General features: G+C 41.0%; 1 protein-coding gene across 1 annotated transcript; it reads right to left on the reverse strand.

The window, feature by feature from the left end:
• Nucleotides 1–12,173: 12,173 nt before the first annotated feature.
• LOC137257714 (cAMP-regulated D2 protein-like) lies at nt 12,174–23,302 on the reverse strand. Its single transcript, XM_067795109.1, has 5 exons — nt 23,065–23,302; nt 18,466–18,589; nt 17,306–17,495; nt 16,501–16,631; nt 12,174–14,754 (listed from the first exon to the last, which is right to left on the reverse strand). The coding sequence occupies exons 1-5, from the start codon at nt 23,220–23,222 to the stop codon at nt 13,750–13,752; spliced, it is 1,608 nt and encodes a 535-aa protein (XP_067651210.1). The 5' UTR covers nt 23,223–23,302; the 3' UTR covers nt 12,174–13,749.
• Nucleotides 23,303–24,572: the final 1,270 nt, after the last annotated feature.

Consider the following 24,572-nt stretch of genomic DNA (forward strand, 5'->3'; position numbering starts at 1 on the left):
CCTATTGAAACAAAATAGTAGTTGCATAGTGTATAGTTAGGTACAAAGATATTTGCTTTTTACACCTTTACCATACTTTCACAAACCCCAGTCATGAAATAGGTATACATTCCATCTTTGAAACTGCAATGATTATAGCTCAATGCACAATATATTCTCTGGGTTATTCACATGAATAGATTATGAAAGGATGGCCAGAAGGTGAAGAACTCACTGTTGTTGCATGTAGAATATGTATTGTATTTTGTGATTTCATATTACCCCTTATTACATGGTTAAAATATGGAACTTGTTGTTTTGTTTTGTGTGTATATATTACCTGCTTCACTACAAGACATATTGCATTTAAAGGGTTACTATTTTTTCCTTTAACCCCGAATAGAATATGTTTTGGTGTAAAATTAATTTTGCCGACAGCTCCAGTCTTAAGCCAGCTGGTCCGGTTCTCCCAAATCTTATTAACATGACAACAATCATAAAAGAGATGGATAATTGTTTCTAGTTCTTTCGAACAAAATGTACACATAGGTGTGTCCTTTAGTCTAATTCTGTTTCAGAAAATGTTTGTAGGTACAATATCATATAGTATCCTCATTTCAAAGTACTGCATTTTGCACATCGATTTGGCAACATGTATATGTTTCGTAACATTGTGTTATCACATTGTGTTTCAAAGACCCTTTCCCACTTTTTATGTGCATATGATTTATTATAGTTAGAACCTAATTTTCAAATATAAAACATTTTGGTGCTTTAACCTTCAAATTTAGTTTGGATACATTGAAAGGTAGTATTGGAGAAAATGGTATTGTTATGGGAAGGGAAATATGTCCTTTTTTTAAACAGGCAGTTATGGGAGATTTGATATTATAATATCTTAAGATACTTCTTCTGACTCGATATCTCTTCATGAGTGTAAATTTCTCCTGTAGTGGGGTTCATTAGATCATAGATAAAGTGTATTCCTGAACTGTACCATTTTTTGTATTGTGTCACGTTGCCTACTTTAAACATGTAATTAAACCAAATACTTTGACTTAATGTATTCCTTGAATCCAGAGTCTTGTATTGCTGTTGTAAATATAATCCCCATGTGGAGATGACATCTCGCCAAAAGGGATTTCTTATGTACGGTTTTATGTGTTTTTCCATACATTCTGGGTCTGCTAACCAAAGTCTCTTGTGGGTAATTATACAAATTTCAGCTAGTGCTTTCCATTTACAGGTACTAGAGTATAGTCTCTTTATCCGTGATATTTTACAAGCATAAATAATGTTCTTAATAAGTGGAACACTAATTCCTCCGTACTCAGGTGGCAGATCGATTACATCCGTTCTAATTTTATCAGGTTTGTATTTCCATACAAATATGAAACATGTTTGTGGGAATGTATTTATCGTTTCATCTGGGGGTGGTGGAATTAAAGAAAATAAATGATTTAATTTTGCTGGTAATAGTGATTTCAAAATAACATTTCTACCAATTGGTGTAAGTGTTCTTGTTCACCATAACTTCATTTCATTCTCTATCTTTTATAAATTTATTTTCATAAGTCAGTTTCACCATTTCATCAGTATAGTGTATATTGTATCTTGTATTATATTTACATATCTGCATGCCTGCGCCTGCTCAGCTCCTACATGACCACCTAGGATTTTTTGTCACAAAGAAAGCATGCATTGTGGCCTCAAGGACTCTTTGTTGACCAAACCCTGTCTGCCAATAATTAAAATGCATCATTATCGCTATTGTTTGTGAACAACAATGGAACAGATCTCTTGAAATAAGTACAGAACAATAATCATAATTGTCTGATTTCATCACATATAAAGGCAAAAACGATTGAATGTTTATATTGTTAGTTTTCAACAACTACACACAATAGTGATACCAATTAGAATGTTGGTTGTTTTTATGGCACAAATAAACTTGATGAACAAATTGATGAACCAGCACAGTGAAAAAATTAACCAATCTGGATGACTAACGCTTACACCGCTGCATGGCTCGCAGAAATACGTGCATTTTCCCGTTTGTTGTTGTTTCTATTTGAAGTTGTAAACGTACCTGAGAACGTTTTTTTCAGGTTGTTTATTTTCATCATCCCATGTGATCCTAATATACATGTAGAACAACATACATATATCTGGATACAACAAAAACACAATGTGCCATAACAGTGCATTGCATTGGATCAATTCATTCTGTTCCGCGCGCTGACTATCGTTCCCCTTGAGTGTTTGTATTGTATAAACAGCACAGTGAAAAAAATTATATATATATATACACGTTGCTCTGTATGTATAATTAAAACATGGATCATACGAATTGTTTAACTAGAACCTTTCTGTATTGAGGAGGATAGTCAAGCTTCATAAAAAATAAATTATCAATATGGGGGTTACAATAAAAAATAATCGAGAGTGTTTGAAGTTATTACCTAAACTGTTTCACGACACAGGGGTGTACTTTGAAGTGCCGTTGTGGACACGTGTGTTTCGCTTGACTGAATAGCTCACCAACGTTCCGTTATATACATCCCTTTGACTTTGTACTCCCTTTGAGTTTTCTCTAGTATGATAGATAGAGCCAAGAGGGTTCATAAAGTCAGAGTAAAGTCATGCAGAAGCAAAGAAGGGATTACTCAGAGTGTGCCGTGCGACCAGTGGCGATTACTCGAGGAAACATTGTTACGAAACTTGCTATGATTCGGTCGCCAGTAAGTCTATATCAGAATCAAACGTTCTGATGAAACAAATGAAAGCATTTTTGGTTTTACTTGAAAGATATGTGCAATATTTGGTTTTATTTGAGAATCAAATAATCTGAAGTGAAATATTAGTCCGTTATTCAGTTAAGATCACCCGACAACGTTTTTGTAAGAAATATGTGAAGCCCAATATTGCTGTCCGCGCTCACTCACCAGGAGGTGGTAGGACAGCCCAACGGCTCATCACGACGATGATTCGGGTTCGATTTCTCACACGGGAAGAATGTGTGAAGCCCATTTTAGAGATCCCCCGCCGTGACTATGCTGGAATGCTCATATTGCGGCATAAAGCCATACTCACTCGCTCGCAGAATATAGCTTTAACTTACATGGGAAGTATTAGCCAATCCGTATATGAAAAGGGATATATTTGTTTTTATCAGGACAACCAAGCAAGTCAATAGTATAAAACAGTAGGTCAGTGGACAACAGACGCTGTGGTGTTGATTCTGTTGAAATTGTATTTCATAACACGTGTAGTCTGCGAGCAATATGGAAGTGCGATGTTTCTGGTGGGTCACATCAAAGGCAGGAGTTGAAAATGTGCTATACATATGGCAATTAAAACGACTTCAGCTACTTGGACGTAACAGGGTCAGAAATTGCGACGCGTCGCATTCTATGACAGAAATACTATACAGGCATAGGTACAGTTATCGCATCAACTGAATGTATGTTGTTTGTTTTTTTTCCTCTCGTTTGTATATGGAAAAAATGCTGGTAAACTTCAACTGACCTCAACCTGAGTACCCAATTTTAGTTACCAAGTCACGGATGTACAAGAAAACAACTAATTTTACAAGGATAATGACAGCAAATAAGTTTTATAACTCGACTGTATTATGTATAATCGAGTGTATGTTTAGTCAACATCTGTACATGTTAGTTATTGTATCCAACTTTATCCCAGAAGTCACAGAAAGGTGCGTTGTAGAATGTATCAGTGAAGGAGGATGGAGTCTTGAAGTGCTGATACGGCCACTGATTTTCTGTGTGAAACAGAGGCCACTCTGGAACGGCCTTGACCTTGACCCCAGAGTCAGACACTCCTTGGGGATTGCCAGTTTTTGCGAAGTTTGACCAATAACTGATAACTAAATCACTGAGAACAATTTCATCAGGAGTGTACTTAAACCCTCCCTGGCCTGCCGACTGGAACACAAATGGAACTTCCGAGCCATGGCACACGTGACCTTGACAGAAGGTCAGATTACCCCAGCCGGGAAAGGAAAACGCATGGTCGTAAATATACATCCACACATCAGCAATGCCGTATTTCACAATTTCTCGAGCGATGTGACGTGTGGGACATCCAAAAACGTAATCTGTTGCAGAAGGTCACGTCTGCCACGGGTCGGAAGTTCCGTTCGTGTTCCAGTCAGCCGGTCGGGGAGGGTTCAAGTACACTCCCGACGAATTGGCTCTCAGTGACCTCATCATCAGTTACTGGTCGAACTTTGCCAAGACAGGTGACCCGGTGGGAATGCCCGCCTCCGGGGTCAAGGTCGTCCCAGATTGGCCTCGTTATCACGCAGAGATCCAAGCGCAGCAGCGGCCCTATCAACACTTTAAGACACCCAAGTCTTACGTGGATCCCAACTATAACGCTCCTTACTGTGACTTCTGGGATAAAGTTGGCTATGATAACTGAGGAATTATTTTGAGTAAATAAACACGAAATACATTATCGAACCCTCCTTTATTTCAAATACATGTTTAACCTGTTAGTTATACAACCATGGTGTATGGTAAACCGTTAGGTCCATAGTTTATGACCCGTAGAAATGAATGCATTCGAAAACACAAGTCCTTTTAAAATTAAAATGTGAAATAATTGCTCTTGTTAGTGAACAACAATGAAACCGATCTTTTGGGATATGAACAGAATGATGACCATTATTGACGAATGTAAGCACATATATAAGACAAAATTTTAATTTGTTTATTTTGTAAATTCAAGAATACATACTTTATTGAAGACCAGGTACACATACTGTTTGCCTGTGGAACCTGTGATATTCTTAGAAAGAAATTTATGTGCCCGTTCTTATCTTATGATAAATCTGATTATGTGCCGCAAGATATGGTGAATTTACTCAGATCACTTCCTGGCATAGCATATCTTTGTGTTTATATGAAGTCTGGAAATTGCGAGCCAAGACTAAATTAATCCATCAACACTAGGCCCTGCAGCTATTACAGGTGCACAGTAATGTCTCCACGATGCAAAGCATATCATCACTCTATGGCTGTATTTATATTAAGTCTGGAGCTGAGGGTCAACACTAAGCTATAAGCAATTAGCCCTGTAGTTATTACTGACACATAGTAATGTCTCTATCACTTAATACCAAAAATTAATGAAAGTACTTTTTGTATATATACTCCCCATTAAACGTTTAGCCTCACTTAAATCACTCACTATATGTTATGTGTGTATGTGTTTTTATATGTACATATAAAAAAAATAATTCCTCCACAGGCGCAAACATTATACAAAGGCTTGTGTAGCGTAAAGTATTGTTAAGAATTTTCCAGTTTCCACTGATTTTCAACATTTACTGACCTCATACAGTAATCTTTTCAACGTTACGAATTTTGCAATACTTCAGTTCATGTTACTTCAGTTCATGTGTAGACAGTAACTTCAAACAGAATGGATTTGTTTTGCAAAATCTAGTTTAGAGCCCTTACCTCAAGTGCGTGGCTGCATTTACCCTATTGAAACAAAATAGTAGTTGCATAGTGTATAGTTAGGTACAAAGATATTTGCTTTTTACACCTTTACCATACTTTCACAAACCCCAGTCATGAAATAGATATACATTCCATCTTTGAAACTGCAATGATTATAGCTCAATGCACAATATATTCTCTGGGTTATTCACATGAATAGATTATGAAAGGATGACCAGAAGGTGAAGAACTCACTGTTGTTGCATGTAGAATATGTATTGTATTTTGTGATTTCATATTACCCCTTATTACATGGTTAAAATATGGAACTTGTTGTTTTGTTTTGTGTGTATATATTACCTGCTTCACTACAAGACATATTGCATTTAAAGGGTTACTATTTTTTCCTTTAACCCCGAATAGAATATGTTTTGGTGTAAAATTAATTTTGCCGACAGCTCCAGTCTTAAGCCAGCTGGTCCGGTTCTCCCAAATCTTATTAACATGACAACAATCATAAAAGAGATGGATAATTGTTTCTAGTTCTTTCGAACAAAATGTACACATAGGTGTGTCCTTTAGTCTAATTCTGTTTCAGAAAATGTTTGTAGGTACAATATCATATAGTATCCTCATTTCAAAGTACTGCATTTTGCACATCGATTTGGCAACATGTATATGTTTTGTAACATTGTGTTATCACATTGTGTTTCAAAGACCCTTTCCCACTTTTTATGTGCATATGATTTATTATAGTTAGAACCTAATTTTCAAATATAAAACATTTTGGTGCTTTAACCTTCAAATTTAGTTTGGATACATTGAAAGGTAGTATTGGAGAAAATGGTATTGTTATGGGAAGGGAAATATGTCCTTTTTTTAAACAGGCAGTTATGGGAGATTTGATATTATAATATCTTAAGATACTTCTTCTGACTCGATATCTCTTCATGAGTGTAAATTTCTCCTGTAGTGGGGTTCATTAGATCATAGATAAAGTGTATTCCTGAACTGTACCATTTTTTGTATTGTGTCACGTTGCCTACTTTAAACATGTAATTAAACCAAATACTTTGACTTAATGTATTCCTTGAATCCAGAGTCTTGTATTGCTGTTGTAAATATAATCCCCATGTGGAGATGACATCTAGTAGTATACACAATGGGGAGAAAAACCGGTAGCGGGTACACTTTGCTCAGAAGCTTCTGAGTATAGCTAATTCTGCTACCAGCATATATATTCAACAAGACCCTTCGATAAGACCACTTTTCGGCTGCTCCCAATTACTCCCAATTATAGTGTATTCCCAATTAGAGCTATGCGGGTACATAGACATAGAAATATGCCAGGAACCAAGCTCTCGCGAGAAGCATATACCGAGATCCGATCGGGTCGTTTGTCCATTCGGGAAGCGAAGAGGAAGTATCACATATCGCAAGCTCGATACACACGAATCCGAGGTGGTATAGACAAGCCCACAACTCCCGATATATCCGAAGACTTGGAGGCCCTGCTGCAGAAGTGTCGCCCCATGTTGCTTTCCGACCGAGAGAAACAAATCCTGGAGCAATCGGGACACACCTTCTACGAACACTACCAGATCCCCAAACAGTTTCTCGAACTCTACTTGCTGTGCTTTCGTCCACTAGTAGAAGCCGGCAAAATAGTTGATTTCGTCTACATCTACCCACCCAACCAATTTCGACCCTCGGCGGGTAAACTCCGAATCATTCTCGCTGATAACTGCTATCCGGGCCCCAAGGACAGACACAACCGATGCACCGACTGCCTAGCCACTCTATCGGAACTGCCTGCTCTCTTCGGACCCGACAACTCTACGTGCAAGTGTGGTGCCACCGACCACTGCGTCGACAGCAAGAAATGCATTCTCTGGGAACAGAAAGCGATAGACTACACACCCCAGGAGCGACTTCCACTCGAGGTTCCAGAAGAGATCGAGGTTGGCAGCTGTTGTGTGAATATAGAGAACCTATACGACGACGCCTGCCTTTTCTGGAGCATACAATACGCACTCCTCATCAACAAATTGATGGACTGTTGTACGTGTAAGGAGAAAGAGTCTTGTATCTGCTGGTGGTTATCGGAGAAAGCAGAGGTACCACAGGGGCGGGGTAATATTTGGCATACCCCATTACCCGACTATGGTGGACCCAAGCATATGGAAGTAGCACCCCCTCCATGCAGCGAACACAAAAAAGCTGCGAACGTCCCAGAAGGAGTCTACTTATGCAAAAAGTTTGCTGTAGCGGGACACGAAGGGAAGAACCGGCTGTTATTACTACTCGATCCCCCGACTGGGGAAACGATTCCAGTCTATGGCTACAAGATACGAGAAACGATTCGGGCTGCCGGGGGAATAGAACGCCTACGGTTAGTGCGGGAACCGTTTCTATGCAAGCTCGGTAAAATCTGCTACTCACCTATATCAGAAAAGAAAGACGATAGAGAAATCGAATTACTGCTTCCAGACATTGGACGAGAATAGGTCCGGCAGCTCGCCTAGTATTTTGGTAGATGCAGTCGTGGGCTTACAAAGGACGAATACTTATCTAGGCTAGTTTTTCGTATTCCAACTGCTTTTCGTGGTACCCTACTACTTTTTTCCCCTCAAAAAACAACACTCTACTGCATAATGAAGGGATCCCCACGTTTCGTCTTGGGTGTTTCTACCTTCTCGGTCGGTGTGTGCACTGATTTGCTGTGCTTCCAGGTCTTGTAGACGACCTTCCAGAGAAAAACAGCGGCTAGCGAAAGGTAGGTCCACCTTTGGGCTGTTTCTAGTATCTGCCGCACCTTCTGAATATCCAGATGGGTCTCTTCTTGTTCCTCCTCAACGTTTTCTATTTCCTCTTCCTCATTGTCCTTATCCAGCATCGACAAGATGTCGACCAACAAATTCGTGGTTTGCTCCATATGAGCCGGCAACGTATTCGTGGTTTGTTCCAAACGAGCCGACATCGCTGCAGTTTGCTTCACACTAGCCTCTAGCCTCCCCAAGCGGTTGTAGAAGTCCTGGATGGTGGACACAGTCGGCTCTGCAGCAGGCAATACGCTCTCGCTAGGGGGTAAGATGGCCGCAGGCAATACGCTGCCGGCAGACGTCTCACTAGCGGGAGCAGGCAATGCGTCTGTGCTGGTCGGAGGTTCTACAGCAGGCTCTCGCCATATGTCGTAGAGTCTTGTGGATCCAATACCGAAGCGCTTTTTGACCTCGCTTGCTGGGAGCACCCCTCGAAGGGAGCGTATTTCTTGGACCTTTTCCGAAGACAAATCTCTTCTTGGTGGCATGGGGTGTTTTTCCTGGGAATATATATATATATACCATACTTCCTACTTGTCTATATAGGAACCAATCCTCTCCCAGGAAACTTCTAATAATGCTTAGCAATGCTTAGCAATGCTTAGTAATGCTTAGCAAATGCTTAATAATACTAAGCATTTGCTAAGCATTACTAAGCATTGCTAAGCATTGCTAAGCATTATTAGAAGTTTCCTGGGAGAGGATTGGTTCCTATATAGACAAGTAGGAAGTATGGTATATATATATATATTCCCAGGAAAAACACCCCATGCCACCAAGAAGAGATTTGTCTTCGGAAAAGGTCCAAGAAATACGCTCCCTTCGAGGGGTGCTCCCAGCAAGCGAGGTCAAAAAGCGCTTCGGTATTGGATCCACAAGACTCTACGACATATGGCGAGAGCCTGCTGTAGAACCTCCGACCAGCACAGACGCATTGCCTGCTCCCGCTAGTGAGACGTCTGCCGGCAGCGTATTGCCTGCGGCCATCTTACCCCCTAGCGAGAGCGTATTGCCTGCTGCAGAGCCGACTGTGTCCACCATCCAGGACTTCTACAACCGCTTGGGGAGGCTAGAGGCTAGTGTGAAGCAAACTGCAGCGATGTCGGCTCGTTTGGAACAAACCACGAATACGTTGCCGGCTCATATGGAGCAAACCACGAATTTGTTGGTCGACATCTTGTCGATGCTGGATAAGGACAATGAGGAAGAGGAAATAGAAAACGTTGAGGAGGAACAAGAAGAGACCCATCTGGATATTCAGAAGGTGCGGCAGATACTAGAAACAGCCCAAAGGTGGACCTACCTTTCGCTAGCCGCTGTTTTTCTCTGGAAGGTCGTCTACAAGACCTGGAAGCACAGCAAATCAGTGCACACACCGACCGAGAAGGTAGAAACACCCAAGACGAAACGTGGGGATCCCTTCATTATGCAGTAGAGTGTTGTTTTTTGAGGGGAAAAAAGTAGTAGGGTACCACGAAAAGCAGTTGGAATACGAAAAACTAGCCTAGATAAGTATTCGTCCTTTGTAAGCCCACGACTGCATCTACCAAAATACTAGGCGAGCTGCCGGACCTATTCTCGTCCAATGTCTGGAAGCAGTAATTCGATTTCTCTATCGTCTTTCTTTTCTGATATAGGTGAGTAGCAGATTTTACCGAGCTTGCATAGAAACGGTTCCCGCACTAACCGTAGGCGTTCTATTCCCCCGGCAGCCCGAATCGTTTCTCGTATCTTGTAGCCATAGACTGGAATCGTTTCCCCAGTCGGGGGATCGAGTAGTAATAACAGCCGGTTCTTCCCTTCGTGTCCCGCTACAGCAAACTTTTTGCATAAGTAGACTCCTTCTGGGACGTTCGCAGCTTTTTTGTGTTCGCTGCATGGAGGGGGTGCTACTTCCATATGCTTGGGTCCACCATAGTCGGGTAATGGGGTATGCCAAATATTACCCCGCCCCTGTGGTACCTCTGCTTTCTCCGATAACCACCAGCAGATACAAGACTCTTTCTCCTTACACGTACAACAGTCCATCAATTTGTTGATGAGGAGTGCGTATTGTATGCTCCAGAAAAGGCAGGCGTCGTCGTATAGGTTCTCTATATTCACACAACAGCTGCCAACCTCGATCTCTTCTGGAACCTCGAGTGGAAGTCGCTCCTGGGGTGTGTAGTCTATCGCTTTCTGTTCCCAGAGAATGCATTTCTTGCTGTCGACGCAGTGGTCGGTGGCACCACACTTGCACGTAGAGTTGTCGGGTCCGAAGAGAGCAGGCAGTTCCGATAGAGTGGCTAGGCAGTCGGTGCATCGGTTGTGTCTGTCCTTGGGGCCCGGATAGCAGTTATCAGCGAGAATGATTCGGAGTTTACCCGCCGAGGGTCGAAATTGGTTGGGTGGGTAGATGTAGACGAAATCAACTATTTTGCCGGCTTCTACTAGTGGACGAAAGCACAGCAAGTAGAGTTCGAGAAACTGTTTGGGGATCTGGTAGTGTTCGTAGAAGGTGTGTCCCGATTGCTCCAGGATTTGTTTCTCTCGGTCGGAAAGCAACATGGGGCGACACTTCTGCAGCAGGGCCTCCAAGTCTTCGGATATATCGGGAGTTGTGGGCTTGTCTATACCACCTCGGATTCGTGTGTATCGAGCTTGCGATATGTGATACTTCCTCTTCGCTTCCCGAATGGACAAACGACCCGATCGGATCTCGGTATATGCTTCTCGCGAGAGCTTGGTTCCTGGCATATTTCTATGTCTATGTACCCGCATAGCTCTAATTGGGAATACACTATAATTGGGAGTAATTGGGAGCAGCCGAAAAGTGGTCTTATCGAAGGGTCTTGTTGAATATATATGCTGGTAGCAGAATTAGCTATACTCAGAAGCTTCTGAGCAAAGTGTACCCGCTACCGGTTTTTCTCCCCATTGTGTATACTACTCATCTCGCCAAAAGGGATTTCTTATGTACGGTTTTATGTGTTTTTCCATACATTCTGGGTCTGCTAACCAAAGTCTCTTGTGGGTAATTATACAAATTTCAGCTAGTGCTTTCCATTTACAGGTACTAGAGTATAGTCTCTTTATCCGTGATATTTTACAAGCATAAATAATGTTCTTAATAAGTGGAACACTAATTCCTCCGTACTCAGGTGGCAGATCGATTACATCCGTTCTAATTTTATCAGGTTTGTATTTCCATACAAATATGAAACATGTTTGTGGGAATGTATTTATCGTTTCATCTGGGGGTGGTGGAATTAAAGAAAATAAATGATTTAATTTTGCTGGTAATAGTGATTTCAAAATAACATTTCTACCAATTGGTGTAAGTGTTCTTGTTCACCATAACTTCATTTCATTCTCTATCTTTTATAAATTTATTTTCATAAGTCAGTTTCACCATTTCATCAGTATAGTGTATATTGTATCTTGTATTATATTTACATATCTGCATGCCTGCGCCTGCTCAGCTCCTACATGACCACCTAGGATTTTTTGTCACAAAGAAAGCATGCATTGTGGCCTCAAGGACTCTTTGTTGACCAAACCCTGTCTGCCAATAATTAAAATGCATCATTATCGCTATTGTTTGTGAACAACAATGGAACAGATCTCTTGAAATAAGTACAGAACAATAATCATAATTGTCTGATTTCATCACATATAAAGGCAAAAACGATTGAATGTTTATATTGTTAGTTTTCAACAACTACACACAATAGTGATACCAATTAGAATGTTGGTTGTTTTTATGGCACAAATAAACTTGATGAACAAATTGATGAACCAGCACAGTGAAAAAATTAACCAATCTGGATGACTAACGCTTACACCGCTGCATGGCTCGCAGAAATACGTGCATTTTCCCGTTTGTTGTTGTTTCTATTTGAAGTTGTAAACGTACCTGAGAACGTTTTTTTCAGGTTGTTTATTTTCATCATCCCATGTGATCCTAATATACATGTAGAACAACATACATATATCTGGATACAACAAAAACACAATGTGCCATAACAGTGCATTGCATTGGATCAATTCATTCTGTTCCGCGCGCTGACTATCGTTCCCCTTGAGTGTTTGTATTGTATAAACAGCACAGTGAAAAAAATTATATATATATATACACGTTGCTCTGTATGTATAATTAAAACATGGATCATACGAATTGTTTAACTAGAACCTTTCTGTATTGAGGAGGATAGTCAAGCTTCATAAAAAATAAATTATCAATATGGGGGTTACAATAAAAAATAATCGAGAGTGTTTGAAGTTATTACCTAAACTGTTTCACGACACAGGGGTGTACTTTGAAGTGCCGTTGTGGACACGTGTGTTTCGCTTGACTGAATAGCTCACCAACGTTCCGTTATATACATCCCTTTGACTTTGTACTCCCTTTGAGTTTTCTCTAGTATGATAGATAGAGCCAAGAGGGTTCATAAAGTCAGAGTAAAGTCATGCAGAAGCAAAGAAGGGATTACTCAGAGTGTGCCGTGCGACCAGTGGCGATTACTCGAGGAAACATTGTTACGAAACTTGCTATGATTCGGTCGCCAGTAAGTCTATATCAGAATCAAACGTTCTGATGAAACAAATGAAAGCATTTTTGGTTTTACTTGAAAGATATGTGCAATATTTGGTTTTATTTGAGAATCAAATAATCTGAAGTGAAATATTAGTCCGTTATTCAGTTAAGATCACCCGACAACGTTTTTGTAAGAAATATGTGAAGCCCAATATTGCTGTCCGCGCTCACTCACCAGGAGGTGGTAGGACAGCCCAACGGCTCATCACGACGATGATTCGGGTTCGATTTCTCACACGGGAAGAATGTGTGAAGCCCATTTTAGAGATCCCCCGCCGTGACTATGCTGGAATGCTCATATTGCGGCATAAAGCCATACTCACTCGCTCGCAGAATATAGCTTTAACTTACATGGGAAGTATTAGCCAATCCGTATATGAAAAGGGATATATTTGTTTTTATCAGGACAACCAAGCAAGTCAATAGTATAAAACAGTAGGTCAGTGGACAACAGACGCTGTGGTGTTGATTCTGTTGAAATTGTATTTCATAACACGTGTAGTCTGCGAGCAATATGGAAGTGCGATGTTTCTGGTGGGTCACATCAAAGGCAGGAGTTGAAAATGTGCTATACATATGGCAATTAAAACGACTTCAGCTACTTGGACGTAACAGGGTCAGAAATTGCGACGCGTCGCATTCTATGACAGAAATACTATACAGGCATAGGTACAGTTATCGCATCAACTGAATGTATGTTGTTTGTTTTTTTTCCTCTCGTTTGTATATGGAAAAAATGCTGGTAAACTTCAACTGACCTCAACCTGAGTACCCAATTTTAGTTACCAAGTCACGGATGTACAAGAAAGCAACTAATTTTACAAGGATAATGACAGCAAATAAGTTTTATAACTCGACTGTATTATGTATAATCGAGTGTATGTTTAGTCAACATCTGTACATGTTAGTTATTGTATCCAACTTTATCCCAGAAGTCACAGAAAGGTGCGTTGTAGAATGTATCAGTGAAGGAGGATGGAGTCTTGAAGTGCTGATACGGCCACTGATTTTCTGTGTGAAACAGAGGCCACTCTGGAACGGCCTTGACCTTGACCCCAGAGTCAGACACTCCTTGGGGATTGCCAGTTTTTGCGAAGTTTGACCAATAACTGATAACTAAATCACTGAGAACAATTTCATCAGGAGTGTACTTAAACCCTCCCTGGCCTGCCGACTGGAACACAAATGGAACTTCCGAGCCATGGCACACGTGACCTTGACAGAAGGTCAGATTACCCCAGCCGGGAAAGGAAAACGCATGGTCGTAAATATACATCCACACATCAGCAATGCCGTATTTCACAATTTCTCGAGCGATGTGACGTGTGGGACATCCAAAAACGTAATCTGTTGCAAGAGCCGCCATATTGTCCCTTTCGTCTTGAGGGGAGTTCGGAGGGTATTCGCGAAGGATCGCAATGACATGGTTGGGATGTGTTGCCGTTACTGCGGCTTCATAAAGAACGTTGTCTACAGGTTTGTTCCAGGCGCCGAAGATGTACAACCGGGTTTCCTCAGATGTTGTGCCCAGCATTATTGGTTTTCTCTGGAAGTGACCCTTATCCATTGTGGCTACTGGTTCCCCTGTTACGATGACGCCGTCTACCCAAGGCCCCCACGGCTCGAAGTCTTCCAGTAACTTGAGTGAAGACAGTTTATTTCTGCTGAGGTACTGAGCGTAGGCGATGTCCACACTGCTCCGCTGTCGGAGGCAGTTCATGTCCCTGGCGGTGCAGTTCAGGAGTTTGGCCATGTGTGCCCCAAGGAGAAGAGCCTCCGCGTATGACTTGTACGGGATGGAAAAAGGAGCACTCTCGATGATAGCGTTACTGAAATATGCCCCGCTTTCTCCCGAGGCCAAGTGGATCATGGCGGACTGCGCTCCTGCACTCTGACCGAACAAGGTTACCTGCAAAACAAGGACGTAACTGAATAATAGTCATGTTAATAGGTCAGAATCGGCTTTCCAAATATCAACATTGGCAGACATTCCGAAAGGGGTGAGTGAGTGATGAGTATTTGGGCCCCGGCTTTTAACAATATTTTAGCAATATAACCAGATCACCATTAGGACAGCAGAAATGGGCTTCAAACGTTGTACCCATTTTGGGATTATGACCCAGTATTCGGTGTGTAAGGCGAACGCTTGACTCACTAGGCTAACCAACCACCACGCAGTGTAATGAGAATCATAACTGAAGCCAATGTAAAATGATAATATGTGCAACAGTGTTTCAGCTTTGATCGGGATGCATAACAGACTCAATATACGACAACAGGTAGGTTCAAACCATGAATTCTGACATTGGATTAGAGTCGACGACGTGAGTGTGCTAGCTCGCAAACATGTTTTGGTTGTAGTTTAACATCACACGGCAATACTCAAACTCAACAAGGTGAAACCTAGATAACATATAAACTCAGACACGACACATCTTGTATTTTAATGGTTACTTTTTGTACACTGGCATATTTTAGGTATCTAATATTTTCTGAATGTTCGATTTTCAGATAGAATTGAGTCAATAGGATATTTAATGTGGATTTTTGCATTGATATGTGTTTCCTGGTCAGTTTGTTGTAGTATTATGCCGCACTCAGCAATATTCCAGCTATGTGAAAGCTGTCTGTAAATAATCGAGTCTGGACCACACAACCCACTGGCTTACGCCAAGAGTATCGATCTCACAGAGGTACGATAACATGAGTCATCAGGTAAGCGAGTCTAAAGATCCGATCTCGTCAGTTTCCTCTTACGACAAACACGGGCTGGTGAAAACCAAGCATAACCAGGATTTACGCAACTTGATAAACAGATAGGTTGACATTGAGCCATATTCTCTCATAGTTAGGAGCTGATGGTCGCCTTTGAGGGTCTAAGACCTTCTGTTAGACAGGAATTGTTTTATACCATGCTATTACAATAAATAGCCTGGGTCCAACATAGCGTAGCTTCTGAAGTTAAGTCACTACAGTGGAAGCTGTCAGAACCGGCATCTGTCCAATCCGGCAAGTTGTCAATATCGGCATACAATCTCGACCCTTACATAGCTTGAACATTTACCATTAGCTCTACAATCCAGCCCTTTGTCTAAACCGGATGTTTTCTTCAGTACCAATGAGTGCCGGTTTAGACAGCTTCCACTGTATTTTCATCTATAGAACCGAACATTCATAAATGTTATTTCATGTCATCAGTGTGTTTATCATCATAGAGGTTTGTGAAATACAGAGTTATGCACGTGTGCTTATGCGTATCTGTACAAGTTCGGAGTGACGCGATCGGGGATCGAATCCCGTCCGTTTTCTTTCCGAGCAGATCGTTATCCATTACATCATAGATGTGATCGTAAGAGAATGAAAATGGAACTAAGGTGGTAATTGAGGAGGACCTTGACAAATTCTCAAGGATGTGCTGGCATGTGAGTGCTTCGGTCATTGCTCCTAACGCTCATGAGTTGATAAAGTATCGGAAAATAAGCTAGTGTCCTTTAGCCGGGGATCGTAATGTATGTGGCGCCGTCAACAGGCGAAGTGCTCGATATGAGAGTCATATATGCGGATTGTTGCTATCACTATTATAATTAAATCCCCAACTTCGATGATCCGTATGTGTGACATGCATGTACTCTGCGTGTATCACGTCAGTACTTACTCTGTTTGGGTCACCGCCAAACGCTTTGATGTTCTCCTTTACCCACTTCAGCGCCTGTCTCTGGTCCAAGATGCCGTAGTTCCCCGTCGCGTCTCCAGCATCGTTCCCGGTTACCAGGAAACCAAGAGCACCTGCATCATCAACAGAGTCTCCATGTGAGGGAGTATGATTTTACGCCGCTTTTAGCAATATCCCAGCAATAGCATGGCGGTGGACACCAAAACTGGGCTTGACACATTGTACAGATGTTTAGAATCGAGCCCGGGCTTTGATAAAATATACGTTGATTACGATGTGTGATTAAATCAAGAGTTATCTTGCTTTATTGAAAGATGAATTTACAACATCGCTAACTATTCTATTTAAATAATTCAGGTGACGATACTGGTCGATGATCGGTATAAAATCGGAAATAGGGTATACTCTGTACAAAACTTGCTGTGATATTTATCGTAAAGATATTGTATTGATTGTTGCACCAGGGTCCGTTTCACAGATCGATCATACCGCTAGTGTGATCGTAACTCCCATACTTTAACGTAGAATTACGACAGTCGTTGCGCTGCGATCTCTTTGTGAAATGGGACTCTGGTTTGATTTATTCAAGAAGTAAAGTGAGCATTCTGTTTATTTGTTGAACGACTTTTCTGGCTGTGTATGTAAGAGCCGATGCGCAGAAAAACATATTTGTAATATATGATATAACAGGATCCTTATCAACCCAAGGGACGCAACTCTGCACAATCGACTAAGGCAATAGACACCTGCAACCACATCATATGTGAAATAAACAATGGCGCCTTACCGAGTCTGTAGTCCACATTAACGAGGATGACGTCACCCTTCTGACTGAGAATACTGCCATCGTACAACAAACTGCCACCGCTCATGTGGACGAAATTGCCGCCGTGAATGTAGACCATGACGGCGAGGGAGGAGGTGGAGTTGGTGCCGAGGGGTGCCCAGATGTTCAAATACAGGCAGTCTTCGGAAATCTAAGAATAAAACTAAAGATGTATCCATGTACTTGTTTTGGATTGTTTTCTTCTTCATTCCACCTTAGTACTGTCTATTACTGCTTCTCATTACAAATCGCCGCGATATGGTAGTCTAGTGGTTAATTATAAAGCGTTCGTTCGCCACGTCGGAAAATCAGGTTCAATTCCCCACATGGGTACAATATGCGAAGCCCATTTCTGGTGTGTCCCGTTGTGATATTGCTGAAATATTGCTAAAAGCGGCTTAAATCTAAACACACTCACTCATTCCAAATCATTTATCACCCTCTTATTACCATGTTGTTAGTTACAATGAGCGCATGCGTGAGAAGGGATTAAAATATGGAATCAAAATATGGGCATTGGTAAGTCGCCCTGATAACAAACGAAAGTGGCATATTTAACCAAAGTGCGACAACGCCATATTTTCGTCATGAAAATAAACGTGATGCCGTTATTGTCGTTACAGATTTGCCACAAAAGAAGGTTTCTATTTCTCTTGAGTTAAAATTGAACGTCGCATCGTCAACATTTTACAGTCATAAAGCGACTACAATTAAAAAAAATAGAAGATGAAACATGAAACGTTTTACGACAATCCACAAAACATATTGAACATGAGTGAGTTTACATTTACGCCGTCTTGGGCAATGTTTCAGCAACATCACGGCGGGGGACAGCAGTAAAGGGCTTCACTCATTGTACCAATGTGGGGAACGAACCCGGGTATTTATTTTGATGAGCGAACGCTTTGACCAGACGACCAACCTCCGCATCACATAATGAACGAATGGCTCAATACCTAACAGACGTCTTGTTCCATGGTATATCAGCTTTTTCAAATTAACGCAACAAACGTATGGATCGGGTTCAAACATATTTTACAACGATATGGAGATATTAGTTCAGTAGAGCCTTGAGGGTAGAACTGGTGGATATTGGAAGGAGGACGGAGTCCTGTACTCACAGTTTGGGGGCAAACCATGGGCGGGTCCAAGGCATCGCACTTATACTGTGGGCAGCCTGGTTTTATGTTGGTAGCGCTGTACACGGACGGGGCCCATGGTGCAAGATCCTTCGGTGGTGCCCATCTGGGGGTAGGAAAGGGAAGGGGGTCGGTTTAACGCCTCTCATACTTGTTCTAGGGAAGGCCAGAAACTCCAAGACTTTTTAAACCCGAATCTCATGAGTATAGGTATGGTACCGATAGACTAAGAAACAATCACAGAGAATCTGGGATTCGAACCCTCGGCCAGCACAACAGAATGATGTTGAGAGGACTTCGTCCAGCAAATATAACAGAATTCTCAACAAAATATTTTATTGTACACAATGTCAGAATGTGATCACACAATCTCCTTCAAGAATAATAAAAATGTCACTCATCTGACGAGTAGAAAGCAGGTATTTCATTTAAACACATCTATACTCATTCTCAACTATATACGTGATTTGCAAATATGATATTACCAAGAGCGATAAATGTGAAGCGTTCGTTAAATTTCCATATTTGATCACAGGGTGCTTACACGCTCAAGGGACGCAAATTTACACATTGGCTGCTAACACCCGGATATTATCCAGCTGATATCAACTGGATAAAGAAAACGTGATGAGCTGCAATAAATACATGACAGACGCCTACAAATGGTGAAAATATGGTGCGGTTCTAGCCACCGAATGTGATTCACAATTAGAGATGATTCAGCTTTGATTTAAAGCCAGTTGTCATCAGCTACCGTGCATGACTACCGTGTAGGGACCCTTTTAAGGTGCAACATGTCAGTTATGACACTGTTTTAACCCACAGCCCGCTCGATGGTTTAATATGATAAGGCTAGTTTGGGTTGCCTGATTATTTATTTGTTTTTAAACGGCAGTTTATGGTAGAAACACAGATGGATGTCATAATGGATAGCCCGAGTCCATACAAATGCATCAGAAAACAAACAAATAAACATACGTACCGAAACATAAGTCTCATTAACATATTCAGACAATGACCTTCTTTTCAGCCGATCCGAATTTTCTTGTGTGAAAGGGAAAATAGACACCACAAAAAACTCTGCTTAAACTGAATTCCAATTCCTTGTTTCATAAGAAAATGGTATTTACAAATGAATTTTAATTTTAAACTTTAATAACACCGCTTTTCTATACATTATGACGAGGTTCAGGCAGCAGGCCGTAATTATGGCATCACTAACTGACCCTGTTTGATGAGGTCGTAAAATATTTCACAATGTATCTAGCCCACCGGTTAAACCTGTTCTGCGTTTCTATTAAGCCTATGTCTGTAACGCACAACGAGGCTGATGTAATGTTAGTTCAGCACCCGTACCCGTACCCGTACCCGTACCCGTACCAGAACGTCAAACATTTCTAGCGGCACTGCCACGTTTTGAGATTTCCATGATTTCCATGTTTTCGTTTGCCAGAGCTCACTGAGCGACAGAGCACGCTGTACGACATGTTTGCTAGGATTAGAAGGAGCGTAGTGTTGCAGTATTCAAGTGCTTAGACTTATCAAATCATATTGATTTATATTTATGCATCCAGTTAGTCTAAATTTACATTCTAGACGGGTTATCGCACTAACTTGCGCAATAGGACGGAACCCAGTAATGAGGAGTCTTGTGTAACCAACGTCTGACATGAAAACCTAACCTTCTAGTAATATCAGAGTTCGTATTTCGGAAAGTAAATACACTGTATATAGATCTAGGCAAGCAGAAGGTGCCCTTCATTTAAAACACGCTCTGTTGATCACAGCTGGTGGCTTCGTAATATCTTTTGGAACGTTGCATTTGCGTGAACGTTTGCCTATAGTCTATCATCTAGTGAGGTCTGTCAATATATTAGCGCTGATGAAGATGAATAAAACTGATGAAGATAGTGATTTCTGAACATGAGCAAATTCCATGATGCGATAAGCATTTTCAATTCATTCTGCTTGAAGGACAAGTTAGTGACATGTGACATACTGACATACTGATATCGGGAAATGAACAATAATAGGTCTTCTGGTATCCACATAGACGAGGTCACCCTATGGTCAATATATATAGTGGGACCTGTCGAAACCGGCATCTGTCCAATCCAGCAAGTTGTCATCACAGGCATACAATCTCAGTCTCATTCGTGACTTGTACATTTAGCATCAGCTCTACAATCTGACACATTGTCTACATTGGACTATTTATTCAGTCAGTTAGGACAGCTTTCACTGTACACGAGTTTAAGGTTTCCAATTCAAATTTCCAATTCAAAAAGTCCAATTCTAAAGCGTCTGTCAACGTATACACCAACTTCACTGTGTGCATTGAATAGCTGATCGTAATTAAATATGCAATATGACATTTGTCCCTCTCAGGTATGCAGCGACCGACTGATACTGGCAACATACATTGTGTTGTCAGTAATAGCATTTGTGAATGATTTAAAATCTAAGGTCAAAATATTCCACTTGCGTTCTCCAATCCCTATTACCCGGACACCCGTTATGTTAATTCCTGATATCCGATTTTGTATGGACCTGCGAGTATGTGGTGATGGTGATGGGGAATAAGATTTCTTGGGTTGATAGATTATCCTGAAACTGGGGCGGGCGTTATAATCGTGACCATAATATTATTGCATTCATTGTCGTAATGTTGACTTGTAATCTGTACCGACATGCGAGTACAAATAAGTTAGCAGGGCTGTAGCTCGCAAAAGGAAGTGAAAAAATAGTATTTCTAAATAACCAAGTTCATTAATCACATATCCTTATATCCTTGTTTATCATATATCCTACTGTTAACACACTGTTACCAGGTAATATTAATATTCTTATATCAAGCTTTCATTTCTCAGTACTATTAATATGTGCCTATATTGCCACTAGGGAACAAATTGTGAGAAACGTGCCGATAACATTACTGCATTCGCTGTCTCAACTTTGATAATTTGTACCAACATCCGAGTACATATACTAGTATGGCTATAGTTCGCAAACGGAAGTGTAAAATAGTATTTCAAATAAACAAGTTCGTTCATTACATATCCTTATATCCTTGATTACCATAATATTATATCCTGCGTAACACGCTGTTATAAGGTAATATTGTTATATGAAGCTTTCCATTCCCCTGTACTATTTGTGATGTGCCTATTGCATGTGCATTATTGCAATTTGTATTCCAATCTGTAATTTGGCCTGTGGCCTATTCAGAAATAAAGTTATAATAAACAGACCCCATTATATCCTGGCGTATTGAGACAATAACGAGTAACCTCCCTATGCAATGACAGATTTAGACCATAGTATGTATTTGTTGACGTCTACAGATACAATCTGTGTAAATGTGAAGATACTACTTATCTGCTCGGGCAAAGTCTGAACGTCTCAGCAGTTGTTTTATCAGGATATGTCACCACAACGTCCTGATGGTAAATGTTTCATAAATTTGCTTACGAAAGATATGAAGACTTATGCTAATATAAGATCCCAAATGGTTACCACGTGATTGGTTACAATACTATATCCTAAATTGCGTAGATCGATGCTCATGATGTCAATCACTCCGTTGTTTAGTGAAGGCAAGAGTCAGATTTACAGATCGACGACACAGAGGTGAACAATTAATGAGTGCGGCGTTACACAACACACAAACAAAACAAGCAACTAAATTCATCATTCCACGTCAAGCAAACAATTATGTTTCGAGATTTTTTTCTGGAACATATTCTCGTCGTGTGCACTATCTCAAAACATTTTTGTTTGTACACCATCTGATCAGGGGACAAATAGGAAACGCTGGTGAACAAACAGAGAATGATTGCTCAAGTCCCTGACAGAGCAAGTCCCCAGCGGGATCAAGACAGTGACTGAAGGAATACCAATGAATCGCCGAAATGTGCATATACCGAAAAGGCTATACGATGCTTTGGCAAGTTAGGTTTCATTCGGCAACTGGTAAAATAATTAAAAATCATTTTCATTAACATAAAATCTCATTAAAATATCATTAACTTTTGAACAACACTGTGAATTATTTCTTCAAGACAAGTATCATGCATGTTAGGATGAATCCACTACTAATGGTTCCAAGATAGATGGACGCACAATTGAACAAATAATAAAAAATAGGATTTATCTACAACTAAAATAGTTTACTGTTCTAAAGATCGGACACTTTCGTTAAAGAAACCAGACTCAATTTATACTGTGACAGTTGGAGGGTATTACGACATTCGTACACAGTCGTACAATAAATAACGTAAATTATGCTTATAACGAACTGACGGATGTAACGAAGTGTTGCATTTTGTACCTGACACAATACGTTTATCGGGGGGTGGGGGGGGGGTGGAGTAGGGGGGTAGGGTAGCCTAGTGGTTACAGCGTTCGCTCTTGGTCGTCAACGTAAAATTGTCCTCATTCTTCATCTCAACTTCTACAATGCTTGTCAAAGAAATTAACATGATGCTTCAAGCTTCATTATCAGATTTGATCAGTAATGCTGATAGCTTAGTAGATATAAATATGTGCAGGCGAAACAAAACCATAACAACAAACACACACCTGAGAGCACCGACCGGGGGCTGTGCGTACGGCACTCCGTAGTATATAACATTGGTGGCGGTCTCAATTCCCTGTATCGGGCCATACTTGGTGTCGGCAGTGGGTGCAGCACCGAGCCCCAAAGAGAGACAGACAGAGAGGACAACAAGGCGGAACATCCTCGCAGAGTGGCATGCAGTCTGCGGTGACGACGGTGTTGGGAGCTCAACTTGACCTCACCTGACGTCACGTGGCCGATAAGAAAACCATTGGCCATCATGATACAGCACACACACACACACACCTGTAATAGCGCATGACCGAGTACTTGTATAATGCGTATGGTTGGAACTTCTAAAGTTTAAAGTACTTGCGATATCACCACCAAGGGCAGATGACATTTCACGATCGGTGCAAAAGTACGTAAAAGACACATTACTTTTTACGAAATTCTAGCTTCGTTATACTTATTAGAAAGCGGAAATAGGTTGAAGATTATGGTTGAATGTGGTATCACTTTGAGCAGTTACCTCCCTTTGTGAAGGATGCAAGATATGCCTTCATCATGATTCATGGTCTGTTTGGGCAGTATCTACTATTTAAAGCGTTCACTCGTCACGTAGAAGACCCGGGTTCCATTCCCCACATCTGTGCAGTGTGTGAGTGAGTTCTATTTCTGGTGTACCACATCGTGATATTTGCTGAAATTTGCTAAATGCGGCGTGAGACTAAACTCACTCACTCACTCGATGTGAGAGCATAATTCCCGAATTCGTAGATTTCACCAAAGTACGCATAAGAAAAACCACCGATAATCCCTAATGATATTGAATTTGAATCATATGTGGGTTTTGTATATGACTGTTATTTAAAATCATATAAAATAGAATATGGAAATACGTAAGGCTCATTTTTCAGTTTATTTATCCACAAAAATATAAACTAAGTATCTTTTCGTACAAAACTAGCCTTAGGCTTTAAAGTGAAAACCTAAGTCTGGATACGCATGAAATCCTGTTTCACGAAATTATGGTGAGTGAGTTTGGTTTCACGCCGCTTTTAGCAATATTCCAGCGATTTCACGATGGGGGACACCAGAAACTGGGCCTCACACATTGTACCCATGTGGGGAATCGAACCCGGGTCTTCGGCGTGACGTGCGAACGCTTTAACCACTAGGCTACCCCACCGCCCCCACGAAATTATGGAATGTTTATGACAGTTCTGGGGCTTCTTTCATGAAGCAACCTATACTAAGGTTTTCATTAACTGCCATTATTTATCACTGCACTAAGGTTACCTTAGTAACTTACGATCAACTTAGTGCTTTGTGAAAGAAGGCCTTGGTCTCTTGTCGTATTCCAGCAAGAGAATATCAAGTCTATGGAGAATGTTCTGCCTCTGGCTTGTCAAATAATTGCGGTTGTTCGGGCAAGTTGTAAATGCGATCAACAACCCCAACCCACTCTCCCTCGACTCAAACATGGGCACAGGTTTGCCTCCAACATGACATGGCTTGTGTATCGTTA

The sequence above is a fragment of the Haliotis asinina genome, chromosome 12 (genome assembly GCF_037392515.1).
Source record: "Haliotis asinina isolate JCU_RB_2024 chromosome 12, JCU_Hal_asi_v2, whole genome shotgun sequence".
In the NCBI taxonomy this organism is placed as follows: Eukaryota; Metazoa; Mollusca; class Gastropoda; order Lepetellida; family Haliotidae; genus Haliotis; species Haliotis asinina.

Excerpts from the sequence above, each read along its gene's own strand:
- LOC137257714 (XM_067795109.1), bottom strand. The coding sequence starts at position 23,222 with ATGTTCCGCCTTGTTGTCCTCTCTGTCTGTCTCTCTTTGGGGCTCGGT. Across the intron at positions 17,496-18,465 it reads CCATGGTTTGCCCCCAAACT|ATTTCCGAAGACTGCCTGTA; the intron begins GTGAGTACAGGA and ends TTTTATTCTTAG. Across the intron at positions 16,632-17,305 it reads TAATGTGGACTACAGACTCG|GTGCTCTTGGTTTCCTGGTA; the intron begins GTAAGGCGCCAT and ends TTGATGATGCAG.